The 23,844-nt window shown below is 48.3% G+C and overlaps 1 protein-coding gene across 3 annotated transcripts in view; it reads left to right on the forward strand.

The window, feature by feature from the left end:
* RASSF3 (Ras association domain family member 3) overlaps positions 1-23,844 on the forward strand; it is a 617,435-nt gene that overhangs the window by 280,127 nt on the left and 313,464 nt on the right. For all 3 annotated transcript variants that reach the window (XM_078676160.1, XM_078676171.1, XM_078676182.1), the window contains exon 2: positions 18,879-19,006. In XM_078676160.1, the coding sequence (XP_078532286.1) occupies positions 18,879-19,006 (128 nt within the window). The remainder of the gene's footprint in view (positions 1-18,878; positions 19,007-23,844) is intronic.

Genomic DNA, 23,844 nt, shown 5'->3' on the forward strand with positions numbered 1-23,844 from the left:
CCAGACTAGACAGAACAGACAGGCTAGGCGGTGGGATAGCATGCATACACCAGATCTGCTTAACAGTGATCAACTCCAAGCCCCCAGCTTATCATCGTGCGAATACCTATGCTTAAACATCGCCAACAACAACAAACAAATATGCTCTTTACACGCCTTCTACCATCCTCCGGGAGATAACCTCACCTTCATAGAACACCTCATGGACATTCTAGCATCAAATGACAACCAACACATGAAGCAACTTTTCTTAAGGAACTTCAACCTTCACTGGAACGACCACAAAGACCTGGGGATAAACAGCCTCAAAGCCTTCCTCACAGACCTCAATCTCAATCAAATATGCAACAGCCTGACACACGACAAAGGTGCAACTCTTGACCTAATAATCTCCAAAATGGACTCCACTCAGCTCGACTCGATACTCCCTTGCGACTGATCTGACCATCATGTCATTTCATTCCAAGTCCTGGAAACCATTAAACGACTCCCTACTCAACCCCTGAGAACTAAGATGGAAGAGAAACCTGAAAAACGTCGGATCTGATCTTGCAGCCTTAGCTAACTCAAACCCTCTTAGTCCCCCGGAAGACATAACTGATGTACAGGGGCGGACAAATCACTACTTTCACTCCATAAACAACCTCCTAGACAAAATTGCCCCATTGCAACTCAGTCAGTCAGTCAGTCAAATTATCTTTATTCGATTATTAAAAATCATAAAAGAACGAGCATAGGTACATAGCAATTCATCAGCACAAATACAAGCAGAAATTTACATGATCAACATATTTAAAAGGTATGTATTAAAAAACCATTTTAAAATCACAGTATACACACAAAATACATTAAAAAAGTTTTAAAAAAAATTAAAAAATATATAAAAAAGAGGGACCCTCCGGGAGACAAAGAGAAATTTTAAACTTAAAAATAGGAGGCAATATTCACTGGTCAGTAAGGTGCCTAGCTCTAGTGCGATTCTTATTTATCCGTGCTCCAGCAACTAAAAAGCTAGCCACGTGAAAGGCTACTTTAGCATTAGGAAGGAGTTGCAAAAATATCAGGGCTGGTTTAACCTGAGTAAAACCTTGATTACGCAGGATTGGGAACAGATATTTTTTCCTAATGTCCATATAATGTTCGCAAAACATAATAAAATGTGTCGTGTCCTGAATAGAAAAGTGGTCACAATCACATGGATCGGCATCATTAGGTCTACTCCAGGTTTTATAGTTACCTAAAACAAGATGGATCAAGTCAAAACGGAATCGCGTTAAAAGGAAACGATGGTATGGTTTGGTTACCAGGAAGAGATATGGTTCTATTCCTGGGCCAGATTTCAGCATACAATGTTTCCTTACCGTGGGTTTACTTAACTCTATAGCTTCTCTCTCTAAGACGTATAACTCAGTCAAGGTGTTTTTTACAGTTTTGAGATCTTCTTGAGTTATTAGGTCTGGGGAAGAAAAAAGCTCCGGACGACCGGCAAGAGTCAACTGTGTTTGTACAAATTTGATCCACGGAATATATAAGGCTCTATCCAGGGCTAAACAATCTTTTAAGATAATGTGATTTAATGAAAGCTCCTGGTTGAGCCAGGTTTTCATCCATCCAGTAACAGGGGCTAATTTTAAGGAGTCCGTTATGTAGCCCAAACCTAGCTCTGCATGCAATATAAAGGTGGGTGTCGATTGGGGGACTGAAAGCAGAGATCTCAGGAATTTATTTTCTGCTTTCTGAATTTTATCATGACTAGTATACCCCCAAATAGCAGAGCCGTACAGGGCAATGGACACGCATTTTGCCTTGTAGACTTTAATGATGCTTTCCATGGGGCGGGCACCTAATTTCTTAGCAAAACCAAGCAACCCTGCGGCCGCTCTAGCGACAGCGTTGCTTTTAACGGAGTGCTGGGGGCCCCAAGTGCCCTTTTCATCAAAGGTCACGCCTAAGTATGGAAAAGATGAGACTCTCCTAACCTCTTTCCCTGTACAATAAAAAGTTTTAGTCTTTTTTTTCCTGCCTGCCACTCCTGCAATCATCACATGGGATTTCTCTGTGTTAGTTTTCATGTCCAGCGAGGTCATGAAATCTCCAAAGGATGAGAGAAGTTTATTTAAAGCCACTCCAGAACGTGCTAATAAGACTGCATCGTCCGCGTAAAGGAGGACAGGTAACTTTGTCTCGCCTGCACGTGGAATATCAATGTGAGATGCAGCCATAACTTTCTCAAGATCGTTTATATAAAGAGTGAAGAGGAGGGGGCAAGGATACATCCTTGCCTAACCCCCCTCTCTGAGTTGAAATGGCAAGTGCATCTTCCTTCCATGGTGACTCTGACCGCTGTCTTAAGCTCTCTATGTAATTCTGATAAGTAGTTGACCAAGGGGGGGTCAATGCCCATGGCCAAAAGGATCCTCCACAGCTTACCCCTGTTAACCAGGTCAAAAGCTGAAGAAAGATCCATAAAGGCCATGTACAGAGAGCCCCCCCTGGCAACCACATATTTATTTAAAATTAGTTCCAGGTTTAAACATTGATCTAAGGTACCCCTTTTAGCTCTGAAACCGTATTGTACGTTTGATAAAATGCCCTTCCCCTCTATCAGCTGGGTCAGTCTGCCTAAAAGGACTCTACCTAAGATTTTAACGCTTGAATCTATAAGGGATATAGGCCTATAACAGGCCGGGTCTGTCCTTTGTCCTTTTTTAAAAACAGGTACAATGGTAGACTTTGTCCAACTGACAGGAAAAATGAGGTCCCTAGTACCATTAAAAATATTTGTAAGGATCTTGGTACTAAATACTGGGGCGCTTTTGAAAAAATCTGCTGGGACCCCGTCGGGCCCTGGTGCCTTTTTGCAGAGTGTATCATCAATCGCTTTCCTAACCTCCTCAAAAGTAAAAGGAGAAATTGTAGTCATTGGTGGTTGCGAAGATAGCGTCTCGCAGTCTGAAAGGATATCAGGGTGACTATAGATTTTACTGAAATGTGTCACCCATTGATCATCTGGTATGATACAATCTGCTCTCTGGTTATCTTTTCCAACAAAATATGGGTGATTTATTATTGCCCAAAATTTAGCGCTATCTCGTTGTGTTTCAGGCAGTAATAATTCACTCCATGCATCACTTTTTATCTCAGATTTCCTAAGCCTGATAGCTTGATTATATTGCTTCCTCAGCAAAGCTATCTGTGCTTTGTCTCTTGGGTTATTTTTTAAAGCCTTTAAGAGAATTGAATGGGCCTTAGAGCAGCTTGAATCGAACCATCTGGGGCCCCTGGTCCTATCAGGCTTTATCTTTACAGTCAGGTCTAAATTAACCTGACGGCAGATGGCGTCAAAGGCCGCGATCAGATTAGGGCCAGGGTTCTTAATATCCAGACAAATTGCGACCTCCCCCTCTACCTTAGCCAGGGTTTCCTGCAAAAAGGCAATAGGGGTCACTTGATCCCATTTTAATCTTCGATTCTGATCTTTTAAGACTAAATTTGTCGCACATAAAGTGTCAACCTTTCTTTTTCCCAAGACTCCTTGAGATATAATCTCTAAAATCACAGGATTGTGGTCGCTAAAAGCTGTGGTCTCTACCTTATAATTAATAACTTCAGGTAAGAGACTAGATGATAAAAAAACATAATCTATAATTGTGCCCGTGCTATTGCCTACATATGTCGGTGCCCTCGGGCCTATAGGGCAACAAGACGACTCATACAAATTAAAAGTGGCTAGGATCAATTCCAACGTCTGTCCACGTGATGTGTGTTCAAAATGTGGTGGGGAGGAATATAAAAAGAGATCCTCTTGTTCCAGATGACAAACCTCTTGGCAGGGATAAATATTAAAGTCTCCCATAAGGATCATCTCATACCCATATGTACTATTCTCACTGTGGGTAGACAGGAATTCCTCTAAAATTGCCAAATGCTCGTTTACAGTTTGACTGACAGGTGAGTTATAAAAGTTAACTAATACTATGGGAGAGGAGTTTGGCAGAGTTAATTCCACCGCTAAACAGTTAGTTGAGTTAAAATTAATGTGTCTTGGCTTTCCTTTAAGGTCCAAAGAAATATATATAGCCAGGCCCCCCCTTTGCCCTTCCTGCTTTACTAGGGTCCGCAGGAACGAAAAAATGGGAAAAGCCATCCAGAACCAAATTGTCTGATGTTTCCCCTGTTTCTTGGAAAGCAAGAACATCGTAGAAACTAATTATGTCCAGCCAATGCTTATTATTTAATTTTGCTCTAAGGCCAGCGATGTTCCAACTCATAATTTTACAAACTCCTGTTCCTGCGGAACTCTGTACTAGTAAACTAGAAGCAGGATGAGGGGCGTCGCCTCTATTATCTTGTCTTGGGGAAAGTCAATCGTTATGATCTAGAGAGGATAATGGAGCATAGCGATTGAACAATTGGAGGGGTTGTGCGACCGAGTTAAATTGTACTGGATAACGATGGTAACCTGCTATATTTTGTCGTGATTCCTGATCCCATCTAAAATTTAAGTCCCAATTACTATCCCTCCCCAGAGCTGGGGTTCTTGGATAAGTAACGTTCTGCTGTTCGCCGTAAAAAAACTTTAAGGTCAGGGGAACAACAGTACCCCGTCTGCGTTGGGGAGGAAAGATATTATCAAGAATATTGGGAAGGACATCATTTGAGGAGAAACTCACTGCCACACAGTCCCCTTTGAATTTTTTGGGTCGGTTTCCCAGCCAGGGGACTCTGGTTACTGACTTGATGACACTAGCTAGGTGGCGTTTTTCCCCTGGTGCGAACCGTGTATTACTGGTCAGCCAGTGTAGAGCCTTACTGCTAAGAGAGGTGGGGTCTTCCACTGCTCCCTCTTCCAGTGGGGGCACGTTTGCTAAGACTAAAACCACAGGTGTGGCTTCTACCAAAAATTGTAGAGAGTCTGATGAATGACTTTGTGCTGAGGTGATATTTTCCTTGGGGGTTATATCTATGGGAATGCTAGTTAACAGGGGACCCTCTCTATCAGCAACAAGTGTTGGTAGTTGAGATGATAATATATCCCTTGGTACATGATTTAACACATTTTCAGTTACAACATCCCCAACAACATTTCCCCCTATATTATCGCTTAGATGTGTAACTAGCGTGGTTATGTTTTCTATCCCATCAGCAACCCCATTGTGGAGACCACTCAACTTCTTGACTTCTGTTTGCAACTTATCAATTTTGGACATTAGCGGTTTGATGAGGGTATTAATTTTTGTCTCGAGGAAAACTGTGATTTTTTCATAAAAAGCATCCTCAAGAGATAATTTTGGTGTGTCATCCTCATCGCTAATCCCTTGTTTAGCCTTTGGGGTAGTAACCCTCTTCCGTTTAGCACCTGAGCGGAGCCCTGCCCTCTTTGGTGGATTTTTGGTGCAAAGTCTTCGTGGCCTAGGGCCACGATTAGTTGGAGACTGCTCGTCCGGTAATGTACAAGACTGTTTTTCTGAATCAAGTTCGGTGCCCATGTCCATGGTGCCTTCGGCTTCCTCATATAATACATCCTCGGGTACTAGAGTAGCATCAGTAGATATGTCAATCAAACCTTGGGAGATAGGCCCGCTAAAAATCTCCACAGAGGGATCTTCTTGCAAGATAATGTCATCAATCAAAGAAGATGTAGGAGGTGACAAACATCTCATATCAGGGGATTGACTCAAACCTAAGGATTCTCTTCTCTGCACATTGATTTTCTTAACAGTTTGCACCAAGTAATTATTAATAGTGTTAGTTTGGACTTCTTCCGGTTTTTTAGGCATGGTGAACACTCAACACACAAGACCAGTGTTTAAACAGAAATAAGAATGATCTGGACAGTAAGTCTTACTTGAAGGTTGACTTCAGCGAAAATTTCAGCAGCGTTTCTGGCCCAGCCCAGCCTCTTCCTGCCGATGAGGGCCGTAGAGGGCCCGCCCTTTGCCCGGGCTTAGCCCCGGGCGTCCCGCTCGCGTCCTGCGTAGCTGGTTCTAGCGCTGTTTATGAGCGCCTCCTGGCGCGACGTCACAATTGCGCGCCGCCGCGATGCCTGCCGGGATCTGTGGTCCCGGAGCGGCGGCGCGAGTCTGGCAGCAAATGACTCTTGGCCCCGGTGGCGGCGTCCTCCCAGCAAGGGAGTCTCGAGGGATGGTGACTCTTGGCCCCGGTGGCGGCGTCCTCCCAGCAAGGGAGCCTTAGAGGTATGTGACTCTCAGCTCCGGTGGCGGCGTTACGAAGTGGCCAGTAATCTCCAGCGTTGTCCCCCCTCTCCGCCGGTTCTAGCGCTGTTTATGAGCGCCTCCTGGCGCGACGTCACAATTGCGTGCCGCCGCGATGCCTGCCGGGATCTGTGGTCCCGGAGCGGCGGCGCGAGTCTGGCAGCAAATGACTCTTGGCCCCGGTGGCGGCGTCCTCCCAGCAAGGGAGTCTCGAGGGATGGTGACTCTTGGCCCCGGTGGCGGCGTCCTCCCAGCAAGGGAGCCTTAGAGGTATGTGAATCTCAGCTCCGGTGGCGGCGCTTTCGAAGTGGCCATTAATCTCCAGCGTTGTCCCCCCTCTCCGCCGGTTCTAGCGCTGTTTATGAGCGCCTCCTGGCGCGACGTCACAATTGCGCGCCGCCGTGATGCCTGCCGGGATCTGTGGTCCCGGAGCGGCGGCGCGAGTCTGGCAGCAAATGACTCTTGGCCCCGGTGGCGGCGTCCTCCCAGCAAGGGAGTCTCGAGGGATGGTGACTCTTGGCCCCGGTGGCGGCGTCCTCCCAGCAAGGGAGCCTTAGAGGTATGTGACTCTCAGCTCCGGTGGCGGCGTTACGAAGTGGCCAGTAATCTCCAGCATTGCAACTCAAAAGTTCCTCCTCAAAAGATTCTAAACCATGGTACGATGGGAGGCTAAATGATGACAGACGCTCTCTTAGAGTAATTGAACGTCGCTGGAGAGCTACACCCTCTACTGACCTCGTCATACTGCTAAGAAAATCTAGAAACACATACTTTAGAAAAATCAGAAAACCGATTTCTTCAGGTCTCAACTAGATCTAGCCAAGAACCGCCCCAAAAAACTATTCGATCTGATCAAAGCCCAAACCAAATGCATACCCAATGTCCACATCGACAACCCTCTTTCTATTCCGAACTGTGATGAATTTGCCTCCTACTTTGCCGCTAAGACAGAATCCATTAAATCAGACTTACTCATGGACCTAATATCCATAGCAGACTTAAAAGACAGCTCATCTTTGTCCCTAGCTGTATCCCCAGCTAATGACCTTCCATTATTTAAACTAAAAAAACAATGCATCCTGGTCCCACTTCAACACTTACAGTAAAGATACCATACTAAAGACGCTAAATGCGCTGAAACCCTCCAATCACTTCTCGGACCCGCTCTCCGCGAACTACATTAAAGACTTCATTCCTCTCTTACTACCCCTCTGGACCAAGATCATTAACACATCCCTTCTTCAAGGATCCATTCCAGACATCCTGAAAACGGGACAGGTCACGCCTATCCTAAAGGAAACCACAACGGACCCCTCGGACCCTAATAACCATCACCCGATCTCTAACATCCCTATGTTAGCCAAACTCCTGGAAAAATGCGTCAACATACAACTGAACAATCACATCGATCGATTCAACCTGCTGAACCAATTCCAATCCGGCTTCAGAGCTGGTCACAGCACAGAATCAGCCATGACACATGTATTAGACGACGCTCTAAAAATCTTAGACCAAATGAAGCCTGTCTTCTAATCCTACTCGACCTGTCATCTGCTTTTGACAGCGTCAAACACGAAAACTTGCTGGATCTCCTGAAACAAAGAATGGGCTTGTCTGGAAATGTTTTCAACTGGTGCACCTCTTTCCTCCAAAATAGATCCCAAAGATTAAAGGTCAACCAATCCCTGTCCCTCCCCTCACCTGTCACACTGGGAGTTCCACAAGGCTCTACCCTCTCTCCAACTCTGTTCAACCTCTTCATGGAACCTCTTACTGATCTTCTCAGCCTCTCCAAGATTCACTTCCACATGTATGCGGACGACACCCAAATATACATCAAGATCCACTCCCTGGAGGACCTCAAATCACTCAACACCACACTTCAAAAAACCCAAACTTGGCGGGCCGAAAACCATCTGAAACTTAACTCCCTCAAAACTGAATAACTTTTAATCGCCCCGCCTAACAAAACTCACTCCATCCTGGACTGGATGAAGCACCTAACAGCTCTCAGTGGTCAACCTCTCATAGTCGACTCAGCAAAATCTCTTGGGGTAACGCTGGACAATCAACTCAAGATGCAGAAACACATCAAGGTCTCTACAAAAGGAGCCAATTTCCACCAAAAGACCCTGCGAAAACTGAAACCTTATCTGCCCGCCCTCGATTTCAAACAAGCTGTGCAAGCTCTAGTTATCCCCCGCGTGGAATATGGAGCAGTAACCTTATGCGGCCTTCCAAGATCTTCGATAGCCCCGTTAAGAGCCACGATTAACTCAGCGGCGAGACTCATCACTGGCTCTAAGAGAAACACCCATATATCCCCAGACTTGAGAGCCCTTAACTGGCTTCCGTTTGAAGCCAGAATTCATTTAAAAATCGCATGTATGACGCACAAGGCCCTCCACCACAAAGCCCCACAATACCTAGCTCAGAAACTGGTGCTCTCAGCGGGCAGCAGATCTTCCAGGAGTGCCAAGACTCTTCTTCTACAACCTCAACGATTTGCAAAGAAAAACACTTATAACCGGTCCTTTTCTGGTATGGCTCCTAGGATATGGAACGCCTTGCCTAGCAAAACACGAATGAACCCTTCCCACGTCTCCTTCAAAAGAGAAGTGAAAGGAGGGGCGTGGCCGGCGGCTAACTAAGATGGCCGCGACCTAGTGAGGCTCCGAGGGTGAGACCGATTCCCCAAAAATATCCGGCCAGTTATCCTGCTCCAGCATAGCCCCAAGCTTGAAGTTCTTGTGGCGGAGGTGAACCGGCGCACATCGACCCTGCTCCGAGCCCTCTGCGATTTCGGAGCCCGGAGCTACATCGAGTGAAAGTCTGCGGCCTACCACCGCGTTCCGAGCACCGGCCTAGATTTGAGGTGACCGCCGGTTTGACGCTGTCGACTAACGGCACGCCGCACTACAGAGCGCCGCTGGGGCGGCCGGCGGCTGGTGAGTGGTGTGACTGCCTTCCCCACCGCCCCGACGGGGCAAATTGGTGTTGCCTTCCCGCCGCACTCCTGACCTGCAGAGGCGGGGGGCCTGAGGGTCCGCCGCTGGCGCCGGGACCTGCTGCTGCCAAGACTTGCACCCCTCTGTGACTCACCGGCTCCGGACTTTGGACCCCCCTGAAGGCGTGGTGACTGGGAGGACGCTGCTCGTGCCTAGGAGGGAGTCCTGCACACCTCGCAACGCATTGACGGCATGTGCGGGAGACGGGGCAGCGCTGGGAGCGCCCCGCAGCCTGGGAACGATAACTAGGTGGTTTCTGTACCGAGACTAGCTGCCTTTCACTCGGCCTGTGGTGCGGACCCGCCAACAGCGCGCCCACCGAACTTCCCCAGTGTGACCCGGAGCGGTACTCCTCGTTCCCCTCACAATGAGCGGCAGAGGTAATCGTGGGGCCCAGCAAAGTAAACTCGATAAATTCGCCTATGCCAAAGAATTTCCCCCACTGGCGGAGCAAAAGAGGACTAGCGCAAAGGGTGCGGAGGGCGGTAATGTCCCTGCAATAACGTTGGAAGACATCATGGCGGCCTGCTACAAACCACGGTGGGCACAAGTTCGACAGATGTCACACTTCTGCGGGCAGACCTGCAAAAAATGTCATCTATGGTCACTGCGGTGGAGCAGGTCACGACGACACTCACCTCGGACACCGCGTCGCTGCTCAAACGCGTAACGCAATTAGAAGAAGACAACAAATTGCTGACAGACAAGATGGATGAACAAGAAGGGCGCTCTAGGCGCAATAATATTCGCATAATTGGCCTTCCGGAATCAGAAGGGGGGCCTGCCATGGATCTTTATGTAGAGGACCTTGTAAAAAACACGCTGCAACCAAAAGGCCTCTCCAAATTTTTCTCGGTGGACCGGGCGCACAGAGTGCCAGGGGGGCGCCCACGCCCCGGGGCACGACCAAGACCTGTTTTAGTGCGCATATTTAACTTCAGAGATCGCGACGCCATTCTACAGACAGCGAGGGTCGCACCACCTATAAAGATCCAGAATTCCGAAATTTCTATTTTACCGGACTACACGACGGCGGTGGCAGCGCGACTGTGAGCCGGCGTCCCGCCAACCCCGACCTGAACCCCGCCATACCGCACCCTTACCTCTCCCGCTACCCCCGGGACTGTGTCCCCGACCTCAGAACGCCAGCATGGGGACCCGACTCGGCACGCCAACGGAAGCCCAGAGAGTCACGCCCTTCTTTTCCCCACAGGGACCAACCAGAACATCGGGCCGGACAAACTTAAATCTCCCGGACCCCGGAAGCCCCGCCCCTATGGCAGCGACAGCACAGGATAAAAGAGGGAACCAGGAAGTGGAAGTGGTCGGAGATTTGTGGCAGGAACCTCGGACTGGCGGACGTGAAGGAGAAGGAGCAGGAGACGGAGAGCAGCTGGCTGAAGCAGACGAGTGGAGTGAAGAGTGGTGGAGTCCACAGGAGGTGGCTGTAGAGCGGCCGTAACTCAACGGGAGAGTTACGGCGGACCGCGTGAGTGCCTTTAACCTCACTATTTCCCCACTCGTTAGGAGCCCCCTGTATAGTCCTTGTAAAGTATTCACCTTCTCTTTAGTATCACGTCCCCTGCACTGTGTAATATTTGTATAGCACTGCACTGTGTGCCCCGCCGTTTCCCTCACGCCCCGACCGACCACTCTTTCTTCTCCTCGCCCCGTACTCCCTCCTCCCGGGACCTTCCTTTCCTCACTGTCTCTTTTCCGCTCCTTCCCCACACGCCCCGGGTGACGGTTGCTGAGATCCTGAACTAGGATAGGACTAACGGTCCCTTGTTTTCTCTTTTTGCTCCCTGCCCTCCGTGGATACACCACGTCACCGGAACCGCCGTTGGAGCCGCGGAAGACCACCAGCTGCAACGCAGACCCGGCGTGGATCCAGTACCCGGACGCCCTCCTTTGTTTTTCCTGTGTTCTACTTCTGTGACTCTGAAATAAATCCCTACTATAGCACACCATATACGGCCTCCTCGCTTGCTTTTCCGGCCCGCTGCGCACCCCCTCCCACAGCGACGGAGGAGTTTCATTGAGGTGAAAAAGACACTGAGATCTCGCGAATTGCCCTATTCCATGCTCTTCCCGGCGCGCCTCAGAGTGGTGGCTGATAAAAAAAAAAGATTTTTGACACTCCGGAGGAAGCACACGACTGGCTCGAGGGGTGGCGTCCGGCGGAGGGCTCTGGCAGACAGAACGGGCGGCGCAGGCGACAAGGACAGACCGATGAGGCTGAAATAATCGGGCAAGAGGAGAAGGATGGGGTCGGCCCGACCACAGACTCTGGGGAATGACTCCTGTTACCTCAAGGGAAGTACTTCTCTTTTTCCTCTGTGGAATGTATCCTGTAATGCCGAACTTTACCGGTTGGGATTCACCTCCCTTACTTGCTACTGAGACTTTTTAATGTTGAGCTGGGACTCTGGAACTGTTGGGGCTCTATCTGGTCCTCCTTGGACTTTCACTCCCTATGCTCTTATAGGCAACGTTGTTTTCTGACAGGGATTATGAGCACTCTGCTGAGTTGGGGTGGCGGGCAGTTTGGAGTCCGCAAGGCAGGGAGGCAGGGAGGGAGGATGGAGGGGGGGGGGGTAAGTTTGTTGTTTCTTATGTTCTATGCTCTTGCGATACTCAGATATGTACTTAACGACACTGTGTTTTGGTTTGCAGAAATTGGCTATTACCTCATTCACACACTGATCCACGGGGGCCCTGAAAGCTCTAAGTCTGATGATGGGGGTTGACTCATACGCTGTTTTGGAGGAAGGTTCGGCTAGAATAACCCCGTCCCTATCTATACTCACTTGGAATGTCCGAGGCCTGGGTGACAAAATTAAGCGAGGTCTGGTCTTGAAATGCATTAAAAGGGAGGGTGCGGCAGTGGTACTCTTACAGGAGACGCACCTCACTGGCAGAGCCACGAAGGCAATGGACAGATGGGGTTTTCAGATGGTGGCCCACTCCGAATTCACCTCCGGATCTAGGGGAGTTGGCGACTTGGTAACAAAACAATTCCCTTTACTCATACGGTCTGTTAAGTCTGACACTGCGGGTAGATTTGCTGCAATACATGCACAGTGGGAGGGGAAACCCTTTAATATTGTCTCAGTCTACATACCACCTGCCTTACAGGCGACGGCACTATTGGACCTTAGCACTTTCCTACTGGGGCTCCCTGAAGGGGACTTACTTCTGGGGGGAGATTTCAATTTGGTGGCTGATAACTCAATGGATAGAGTCCCCCCAAGATTAGCTGTGTCTGATACATCACGGTTGGGGGGCTTCTTGACGGCTATGGGACGCGAAGACCTTTGGAGGAAGTACAATCCTCTGGAACGCCAGTTCACCTACCACTCCAGCGTCCATAATAGTCTCACCCGGCTTGATTATTTTCTGGGTTCGGTGGGTGGCCCTGGCACTGTTGTTCATGTGGAAATCCGGCCACGGGGCATTTCAGATCATTCTCCCCTGATGATTACTTATGCACACCATCAGCCCAAACGGCGTCGGACCTATCCAATCCGCGCTGGCTATCTTCACAATCATAGGATCAGGAAGGAGCTGAAGGTGGGGACGAAACATTATTTCCAGGACAACACTGACTCCGTCTCCTCCTCTGTCACTCTGTGGGAGGCCTACAAGACAGTGCTTAGAGGGCAGGCAATAGTCTCCATCACAGCGCATAAACGTACAGGGCAAGCGGAGCTGCTAGCTTTAGAAACGGCGGTGGCTGAGGCAGAGACACAGCATCCGATTGACCCAAACCCCACTACGGCGCACAGCTTACAAGTAACACAACATCGCTACAGAACACACCTGACTGAGGGGATCAAGCTACTAATGTCCACTACGCGACACAAAATTTACGAAGCAGGTGACAAAGCAGGCAAATTACTTGCCTGGCTGGACAGACGTGACAGACGGGACAGGTGGATAGCGCAACTGACGTTGGAGGGAGAGAACCCTATTAGAGATCCACACACAATAGTACACATGCTAGCGCAACACTATAAAACGGTGTACTCCTCTGCGTCCACGATCTCGGAGGAAGAGGCATACACCTACGTCAAAGACCTTAAAATGCCCGCATTGACAGCGGAGGAGGCACAGGCCTTAGACGCAGACCTAACGACCGAAGAGGTGCAATTAGCGATCAAGGCCCTACAGACGGGTAAGGCGCTGGGGCCTAATGGTATACCAATTGAACTGTACAAGCAACAGGCGGACACGCTTGCGCCGCATTTGCTGCATATGTTTAAAGAAAGCTTGGAGGCATGGGAACTTCCGTTAGATCAACGCACGGCCACTATTGTAGCTATATTGAAACCAGGGAAGCCAGCCGACCAATGTGCGTCCTACCACCCGATCTCCCTCATTAACGCCGAGGCTAAAATACTCGCTAAACTATTGGCGCTGCGACTCACGTCCCATTTACCCAAACTCATACATAAAGACCAGTCTGGCTTTATGCCCGGCAGGAACACAGCGCTCAATTTAAGGAGAGTACATAGCGTATTGGCGCGTGCGGAATATCTTCTGGAACCGGCTGTGATACTGTCCCTGGACGTGCATATGGCGTTTGACACAGTCCACTGGCCCTTCTTATTTGCGGTACTACGCCATGTTGGCTTTGGCCCGAGGTTCTGTTCCTGGATCCGCCTCATGTATGAAAGGCCCATGGCGCATGTTGCTGCCAACGGCCACATCTCGGCGGACTTTCCACTGTCCAGGGGCACACGTCAGGGTTGCCCACTGTCCCCACTGCTGTTTGCCATGGTCCTGGAACCGTTGGCAGAATGGATAAGATGGGAGCCTACTATCCGTGGCCTCCGTTGGACTGATGATTGGGAAGATAGAATATCCTTATACGCAGACGATATCCTTTTATATCTCACCTCTCCCAAGCGCTCAATTAATACTCTTCTGGATGTCTGCACGGCCTACGGCCGAGCATCTGGCTATTCGATCAACTGGTCTAAATCCACCATGCACATACTGCGCGGCCCCCACAACGTTTGCCAGACACCTGCCCATTACGGACTTCAGATGGTGGTTTTAAGTATCTGGGGATATTCATCACAGCTAGCCCAATAGACTTCCATACACATAACCTACAGCCTCCTCTTGATCATTTTAAACGAGACATACGGCATTGGGAATCACTGCCACTGACACTGCTGGGAAAGGCGGCTCTTTTCAAAATGTTGGCCTTACCCCGCTTACTCTACGTTTTAGAAAATACGCCCTACCCCGTAGCAACCGCATACTTCAAAGCCATTGCAGCACAAGTCTCGGTGTTGATGTGGGGTCCTAAGCCCGCACGTATAGCGCAGGCCAAGCTCACACGAAGCTGGTACGACGGAGGCATAGCGCTCCCAGACATCGGCCTTTACTACTGGGCATCACAGTTGAAGGTCATTAACCAGTGGCTTCATCTCCCACAGTCTGAACCGGCTCTGAAGGCAGACAGGGCACAATTGGGGTATTCTGGTATGCTGGCCCCCCTTTATGACAAATCCCTAGTCGCCACAAAGTTTGGCCCCATACAACACACACTCACTATATGGCATGCGGCACTGACCAGGCTGAAATGGCAGGGCGTGTTAACACCGTTAACTCCGTTGTGGGACACAAAGAAGCTGGGGAAACTCAGGCAATCCAAGGGCTTTGACCGCTGGGATGATATAGGCATCTCAACCATTTGGGATCTGTGGCAAAAGGGACATGTGCTACCCTTTGAGACACTGCGGCAACAATATGAGCTGGCACCAACAGAACGTTTCAGATACATGCAGAAACGTCATGCGCTAACGACTGCACTGCCACCTGACAAGGACGTCCCAGAGGCGTCCCCGCTCGAGGACAGACTGCTAACAGACTATATGCCATCAAAGGCGACATCACTGACATATCGTAAATTAATAAACAATTTACCTGACCCTCTGGTGGCCTTGCGGGAGAAATGGTCCCACGACTGTGGAGACATTGATGACTCGGAGTGGCAGGAGGCGATTGCGTCTTCGAAAGAAGTGGGCATCTCCTCACTTCTCCGCTTGTTGCAACTACGCATATTACACAGATCCTACTACACTAGAGACACATTACATAAGATGAAACGGATTACACACCCATACTGCCTGCGGGGATGCGGTGAAGTGGGGAGCTTCTATCACACAATATGGGATTGCCCACAAATTGCACACTACTGGGTTCAGGTGATGCGCACCATGTCTCAATCAGAGGAACTTACCATACTGCCTGACCCCAGGCGTTGCCTTTTAAATATATGGGAACCCAATGACCTCACGCGCTGTGGGCAGAGCTGGATGACACTCGGCATGATGGTGGCGAAGAGGAATATAGCGCAGAAGTGGGGTGGGACGGTGTCACCAACAATATCGGCTTGGAAGCACGATATGGACGCTGCGATGATCTCGGAACGGGCAGTGTTCAGCAATAGAAGTTGTCCCAAGAAATGGAATAGGATTTAGGGGGCATGGAATAAGTTTAGAGGGAACATCTGTGCACCACCCTCAGATAATGATAGTTCCAGCTCTGATTCGGAGTGATGCTTTGGGGCTAATGTACTTGCTGGCGACCCCTGTTTTGATTGATGGAATGAGATGTACTTGTATTAGTGATATAATCCTACTGATTTCTGTTACCGACCTACTGTGCTTAAATTATTTTGTGTTTTTGCATAATGACGTATCGCACTGTTTAAAAATGCAAATAAAAATATATAAAAAAAAAAAAGAGAAGTGAAAGCTATCCTCATGGCTAAATTCACGTGAACTATTTGTCTATTCAATGTATTGTATTACTTGCTGTTTCTTGTGCTCATATTCGTCCTGCTGTTTATATTGTTTGCGCTAGCTTAGCACTGTATTCTCTAGATTTAGTACTATTATAACTTACTCTCATTATTCATGGTAGACTATATCCTTCCTTCTACTTTACTTGTAAAGCGCTCTGATACTCGCAAGAGTCTTGTTCGCGCTATATAAAACCTTCAAAATAAATAAATAAATAAAATCTTACTCCAGTACCAGTTAGCATTGGGCCTGCCCTGATCTGATCAGCCTCACATCACTGCTCCTAGCACCAGCTCGATAAATAAATAGGATTTCACAAACAGTAATTGCAGGCCTGCCTCCATGTACGACAACAAACCTCTGCGTCTAATGCACTGAGATGTTATTCAGGCACAAATCCCTTTTTGGTAGCTTGCCGGTGAGTGCATGTAGATAATACAAAGGGGCGGCTGCTACTTAACAGGGGTCGCGATGAAATATAAAAAGGTAAAAAATCTATTGAGTGCAGGCAGGTTGCCGCCTCTCGGTCCTCTTTGGTCAACTGATTCTAAAAGCAGGAACCAGACAGGCTCCCAGACTCCCCTAGCCAATCATATGCCTGCTGTCACCAGCATGACATCAGTGTTGTGATTTGTCTGGGCCTCATGGTTCAGCGCTCAGACGGGGACTGGGAGCCTGTGCATGTTCTCCACCCAGGCTGAGCAATACACCCTCTTGGAGAACATGCTAAGTGCGCATGACTGTTTGGCCAGCCCAAGATGGCCAGCCAAACTGTTACGCGCACTTAAGAGAGTACCCACCACTCCCCCCCCCCCCCCCCCGCTCTGGACAGCCCGGCTCCGCCCCTCACTTAGAACTGAGCAAGTACAGAAAAATGAAATAATAATAACATTGCTTTATTATTATGTTATTTTTCCTATTTTCACAACGCAGTGGGGCGATGCTCCTCGGCCTTAGTGGAGGAGCTGTTGCTGGTTTCAGGGTCAACCTATTAAGAGATGTCAGTCTCAGTAGCGGCCCGTCCCCTGCCAAAGTGTCGAGCAGGCCGGAGGAGAGAGCTGGGGGTGGGGGCTTCGAGGGACAAACTAAAAATAAAGGTACCGGATTGCCTTTGTCATCCGCTCCATCGCATGCTTCCTCCTTCTGGGACAGGCTCCCAGACTGCATTGCGCCAAATCATGACGCTGCAGGAAAGCAGCGTCAGCATTGGCCTGAGCACTGGGACTTTGTGCTCCCAGGCAGACTGGGAACCTGTGCCTGCTTTCAACAGCCGCAGCAACGCAGCTGGGGCACGAGAAAGCTTCATTACGCATGAAGGTTTGGCCATCCTAAGACGCCCAGGCAAACCCCCATGATCAGTGAAAGGAGTGTTCACCAAACCCCCACCACAGGGTCATCCCCCTGGACCCGCCCCCAAGACTCATCTGAGTCCCGGGGGCGGGTCCAGGGGGATTAAAATAAAACAATAATAAAATGGGTTTAAAACTTGTTTTATTATTGCTTTATATGCTGGTGGTGGCAAGGGGGGCGGTGCTCCTCCGCCGTATTGGAGGAGCAGCTTCTGGTCAGACTTCTGAAGATCTGTGTACAGGAAGAGAAAGTTGGCCGAACTTTTACTGGAAATCTCAGGACGCTAAAGGAATAGAGAATACAAGCCTTCCTCGAATCCATAGCAGCAGATTGGGTTTAGAATTGTACACACTGCCCTGTAAACACACGTATGCATCCATTTCATGTGAACTGAGAAGGCTGTTCAGACTGGAACAATGGAATTTAATTCTAGGACAACAGTTGGAATATAGGAAAATGTAAACAGTCACTTCTTCATCAGGCCTGAGTGTTTTTCACGGCTTACAGTGGCCTCGGTTTCTCTTTTAAAATTCAAAGCGAGGCATCTAGTTGCTTCTTTTATATTCAACGTCTTTGTAAAATTCTATACGTGCTTCCGTCTAACTGCTAGAAATCCGTTGTCTAGGTGCCTATAGTATAACGCTAACTCTATTTGGGGGCACCATCTTATGTGGCTTTTTATTCTTATTTTAAAAAATTGTGCTGAAATGCATAATTATATCCCTTTTGTGTTTTTTGAAAAAAAATTCACAGGAAATTCTGTCTGGCTTCCCAAATAATGCTGTGACCCCCATCCAAGGCTAAACCCACCCAAACTTCACCAACCGCCACTGGAGAAGAAAGCCGTGGTATATGGAAATACTTGGTCAAACTCAGCAGGTTTTTACAGGGGCCTTTTCTGTAGACATTTCCCACCTGCCCTAAGCTGGTCAAAACTGTTACCAGAAAACACGAAGATTTTAACTGGCGCAGCCTGTAAAACCAGACCCGGTCTTCCTACACCTGGTAAATGCAGTTGTGGAAATAGGTGGCACAATCAGAATCGAATATAGCCCCAACACCCAGGGGTACCACTCGGGTGTACTCGTAATGAAGGCCTAAGAGTTTAAGAGCAACTCCATCTAAATGTCGGGTCCTTTTTGTAAGTCCACAACTTAGTGTGATTGAATGTGTGAACGATCTGTCTGACGTATTATATTTTGGAAACAGGTGCAAGTGGCAAAACAATATTTACAACAGCTGCGCTGTAGCATCTGTGTGTACAGTCTTCTATCTTCACGTTTATGGTTTGTTTCTGCTAATTCCACGATTTCAATCTTTTTAAATCGCGGCTGTGATTTACACGCGAGAGTGCAGTTCCGTTTGTTTCCACTTCACTGTTCCAAATCTCAAAAGTGATCTTTCTCCCCTCTCTGAGGTAGGAAAATATGACGTGGGTGGCTGTGCACGAGCCGGAGCAATATCTCATGTTTTTCATCTTTCAGACTGCAAATACACCTGCCACGCCCACTGCCGCGACCTGGTGCACCTGGACTGCCAGCAGAATGGAAAGTCGCTGGAACGCATCCCCGCCTCTGATGCCTGCGACCCCGCCAACAACAACAATATCCAGGTAATGCATGTTTTGATGCCGCAGCTGGGGCGGTGCAGGCGGCCCTCGCCCTGTCACGTGCCAGCGATTCTGAGAACAAGGTACTTTGTCCATTGGCACCCCTCTAATTTGCATGACAGGTGGTTTAAATTCAGTGTCGGTTTCTGGCCGTTGCCACACTAGTCATCACTTAATTTACCTGTTTTTCTTTTTGCATTTATTCTGTACTTTCAGTGTTAGAAAACGGGTCGACTGATGGCGTGTTATGCTACAGGCTGCCCGAGCTGCTGCCAGGGCGTAGGGCTTCGACGTTAGGCATATTAGATTTGAATATTGTACAATATCATGATTCTTTAAAATGCCTAGCCCCTGAGATTATAGTTTATTATTTTGAGTATATCCTATGCAAGTGATGTTTATGTAAATCATGAGTCTGCATATTGAGTTTAAAGAGTTAATAAAAACACATTTCATCCTATTGAGTGTTAAAAGTTGTCAACGTAACTTAGTTCATTGCACACGTTTCTTTGCAATTGTTTTCGTTTCTTAGGTCTCGAGTCTAATAGGCAGTGTAAGCTGTCTGGTTGTGAAAGACCTTTTGTGGGCTAACCAAAAACTGACAGCGGTCTTTAGCTGCTCGCTCATTGGTTACCTTTGACTGTCTTTATTGTCACTTTCATTTTTCCTAGCTTCTTATTTGATGGCTTGCCTTCCTCTTCCTGTGTTGGTCCCTACCCTAAAGCATAGCCACGTTACTACCGTTTGTTATCTTTCCACTGCTCAGAATTAGGGAACTAATATTTTCTTTTTGTTTTAACACTGCATGTTTTTTTCCAACTCTCTCCCTCGTGCTTCTCCCCAGCCAAATTACCACCCCCGCACTCACTGTTGCTCTCTTCCTTATGTGCTGCTCTCTTTTTCTCTTATGTGCTTCTCCCCCACTCCAGTGTTTCTATCTCTCTCTATCTCTCTGGTGTGCTACTTTTACCCTCATGCCCACCTGGCTTTACATTTATTTTATCCCCTTCTCCCCACTCCCCAATACATCCCCTCCACCAACTACTCCCAGTCGTTGACTTCTTCCCTGACCACTATTCCATTGCTCCCCACCCTTTTGGACGAGACGGGCCCTGCGCTTGGTTTGCAGTTTTCCTAGAATTTAGGTGGCTTTTAATGTCTGTGATCATGTGCCAAAGTAATCACAAGCATTGGCAAAGGCAATAGGTCTTGCCTCTGAAAGAGTTACTGGCTTTGTCAATATGTTTCAGCCATATTGTACACTGGCGTGGCTGATGTTCAGCATTGCTAAAACGTTAGTGGTGTAGAGGAGATTGTCATGGAGTGGAGTAGTGTATTGCAGGGTAGAGTGGAGTGGCGTAGAGAGTCGTGGAGTGGTGTAGAATGGTGTGGGGTGGTATGGTGTGGTGTAGAGCAGAGTTGAGTGGTGTGGAGTGTAATGGAGTGGCATAGATTGTAGTGGCGTAGTGTGTTGTGGAGTGTTTTGGAGGGCGGAAAGTGTCATACAATGGAAGGGCATAGAGTGGAGTAGAGGGTTGTAGAGTAGAGAAGAACAGAGTGTCAGAGTGGAGTAGAGTGTCATAGAGTGGAGTGGCATGGGGCATCATGGAGTGATGTAGATCAGAGTAGAGTGGTCTAGAGGGTGTTGCCTAGAGTGAAGTAGAGTGTTGCAGAGTAGCGTGGCGTAGAGTGAAGCAGCGTAGAGTCGAGTGGGGCAGAGTAGAGTGGAATGGTTTAGGGTAGAGTGCAGTGGCATAAGGTGAGAGATGCAGAGTTGAGTGGCATAGAGTTTAATGGCGCAGAGTGTTGTAGAGTACAGTGGTGTAGAGTGCATTAGGATAGAGGAGCGTAAAGTGTAGTGAGGAAGAGCACCATGGTGTAGATTACCTTGGCATAGAGTGTTGTAGAGCACAGTGCAATGGTTTATAGTGCAGCGTTTAGAGTAGAGTGCAGTGGCATAGAGTTCAGTGTTGCAGAGTAGAGTGGCATAGAGTGGAATGGTGAGGAGTGCAGAGGTGCATAGTGCAGTATAGTGCATTGGCATAGAGTAGAGTAGTGTAGAGTGGAGTAATGCAGAGTAGAGTGCAGTGAAGCAGTGTGGGGTGGCGTAGAGTGGAGTGGTGCACAGTAGAGTGCAGTGGTGTGAAATGTTGCAGAGTAGAGAGCAGTGGAGTAAAATGGAGTATGCATGGTGTAGTGGCACACTGTCATTTTGGACAATACATCTACAATTGAAATGACCATTGCATTTGCACAGGCATACAGTTTTACTGATAAAAGTATACAGTGCACAAACGATAAAGTGTGGAAATGTCATCACCTTGTGTATCGATTTGTTTTGATCATATTAAAATATTTGTTTTAACCACACTTCAGAATTACCAAAATTGTACTTCTTTTGTGCTTTCTTAATTCTGGTATATTCCAAAATATCCGAACAGTTAATTTACAGAAATTTAAATATTGTTGTCTCCCCCCAAAAAAAGCATTGTACAGCCTTCCTCAGCACACCCCCAGTAGCCAGCATGGTGGCACACCATGCTTGCTGGAAGACAGAGCCCGACATTTGACATCTGTCTTTGAATGGACACATGCAGCAAAAATAAGAACAAGATTTAAAGGCCGGGTTACAGAAAGGGAACCCTTGAAAGGATACAGTCAACAAGGTATGGGCTACGGAACGGACTAACTCAAGCTGGAGAGCCTAAAACAAATGTAGCCAGTAAATAGAAAGTAAGCAAATGTAAGTTACAGGCCACAAAGCCAATTTAAGAAATGAGCGGAAGGTATTCCCAGGGAAGCTTTCCAAATGTCCTGAGGATGTTGTTGGCATCCCAGACAGCTGCTCTGTGTGGTAGGCTCCGACCTAAATAAACTCTCTCTTTGTCCCCGACCATGGTTCATTCATTCACACTGCCTTCAGAAGGTATCACTCCAAGGCTTCTTCCACTCAGCCTGGTTTTTCCCTCGGTGAACATGCCTGCCCTGCTTTTTCTTTGCTTCTGTGGCAGCGAGCAGCTTGTGGATCATTCCACAGCAGGTACGTAGCAGCTCTGCTGACCTTCCAGTGCGCTGTCCCTTGAGCCACCAGTCGCGTTTCACTTATGTGTGTGATTGTTGCAGACAGTTCATGTGTGTCATGATTTTATGTCAATCAGGCCCAAACCTGATATGGTTGGGCGGTCCCCTGTCCCCGTCAAACTGATGCTCAGTTGCCCTTCACAATGCCTGCGATTCTTCTTCACCGTGCTCGGAGCTGCAGAGTTATAACAGCAACTGGCTGATATCGGCTCCCAGCAGCATCAGAACCGCGTTACTACTTCTCCCTAGGCTGTTGTCCACACTTTCAAGCGACTTCTTTCCAGGTGGTCCACTTGCTGGGTCTTGCTCTGTAGCTTGAGTGCGCGTGCGAGAGCAAGATGGGCAGGAAGTATGCAGTATAAACCCCACCATCCACTTCTCTCTTCCCTGTGGGAACCACAAACTGTATTGAACCAAAAGCTGGTCATGCATTATAACTACCCGGACCCGGCGGCGAGGGTTAGGCTACACTGTTTGGACACGGGAGCTCAGAACCTAAACTACAGAGGTCGTTCACCCGATGTACTACCCGCCGGGTACTGTTGTTGTATATACACTTGACCTTTAGGCAAGACTCAGCGAAACACAGGTATATCTTTCCCGATCATTCTATAATCTGAAATGACTAGTTGATACTAAGGTAGATCAATTTTTTGTAGACAGATTTATTTCTTACTTAGGTCCTGATGAATCGCTAGTCAATGCACATCTGCGAGAAACATGACGACCACCTTCTACACTCACTAGTCTAGTCTCGGAATAGGAAACATAACTTTCCATCGAGTACAGACTAGTCTTTTCTTTTAATTGAAGCAGGGGTGCCCCAGAATAAAACTTGCTCCTGGTACCCCTAGCCTCATTTTAACTCACCTATTCGTCTACACCAACCTGGCCCCACACTTCACCCAAACGGCAGTTGGATAAGAAGATCTCCGCCAAAGAGCCCCTCTTTGAGGTGTTGCCCGTTGGGTATTGCACCGCCGACCCAACGAGGAGCATTGCCCATGATGAAGCATGACACCTGAAAGGGTGTGTGAGGCCACTACATCCAACAAAAGGGATGCCCTTCTGTAGGACTCCACTGAGTCCCTACCACATCCAGACACTCACGTGACCTGTACACGTACTCTCCCCAGGAACAGCCCAGTACTTCTTTGTAACACATGCATTATGTCTGCCCTTTGGTAGTGGTGAATTTTGCGCCACCAACGCGAGTGGTGGGCGATATATGGCAATGGCGTTGATGCTACTGTTACAGCTTCATATAGGAAGCAAGGTTGTGCTACTGGGAATGCTCCCTCCTGTGGCGAGGTTTGGGACTGCACTAACAGAGCGGAGTGCAGTGCGGCAAGGTGAGCAGGTGGGAGAGTGTGACTGTTGGAAAGCGGCCATTGTTCTGCACTGTAACAGGGGACCATCAACAGGAGACACGCATCTTCCCTCTGCCAGTTGATATGACCGCTCATATCAACGCCACCCTCTGAGTAACGCTGAATTCTTAAATGGGATCAGCCCCGTTTAATTTGTTCAAAGGTGCTGCCTGAACAGGGCGACCAAGCGCACTTGTACCCCATTAGAAGTAGATCCCCACAATGGAGTTCATACCGTGTATGTCTGGGTCTCTTAGCCCCAGGGCACTTTCACAGCTCTGGAGATCACCCACCGTCCACAGGTCCATTGCTTTCAGTGGGGTCATAGCGGTAGGCCGGGCCACAAAGACAGGGTTGATAGATGCACAAATTCTTAACCTTATAAATTTC

The sequence above is a fragment of the Lissotriton helveticus genome, chromosome 1_1 (genome assembly GCF_964261635.1).
Source record: "Lissotriton helveticus chromosome 1_1, aLisHel1.1, whole genome shotgun sequence".
In the NCBI taxonomy this organism is placed as follows: domain Eukaryota; kingdom Metazoa; phylum Chordata; class Amphibia; order Caudata; family Salamandridae; genus Lissotriton; species Lissotriton helveticus.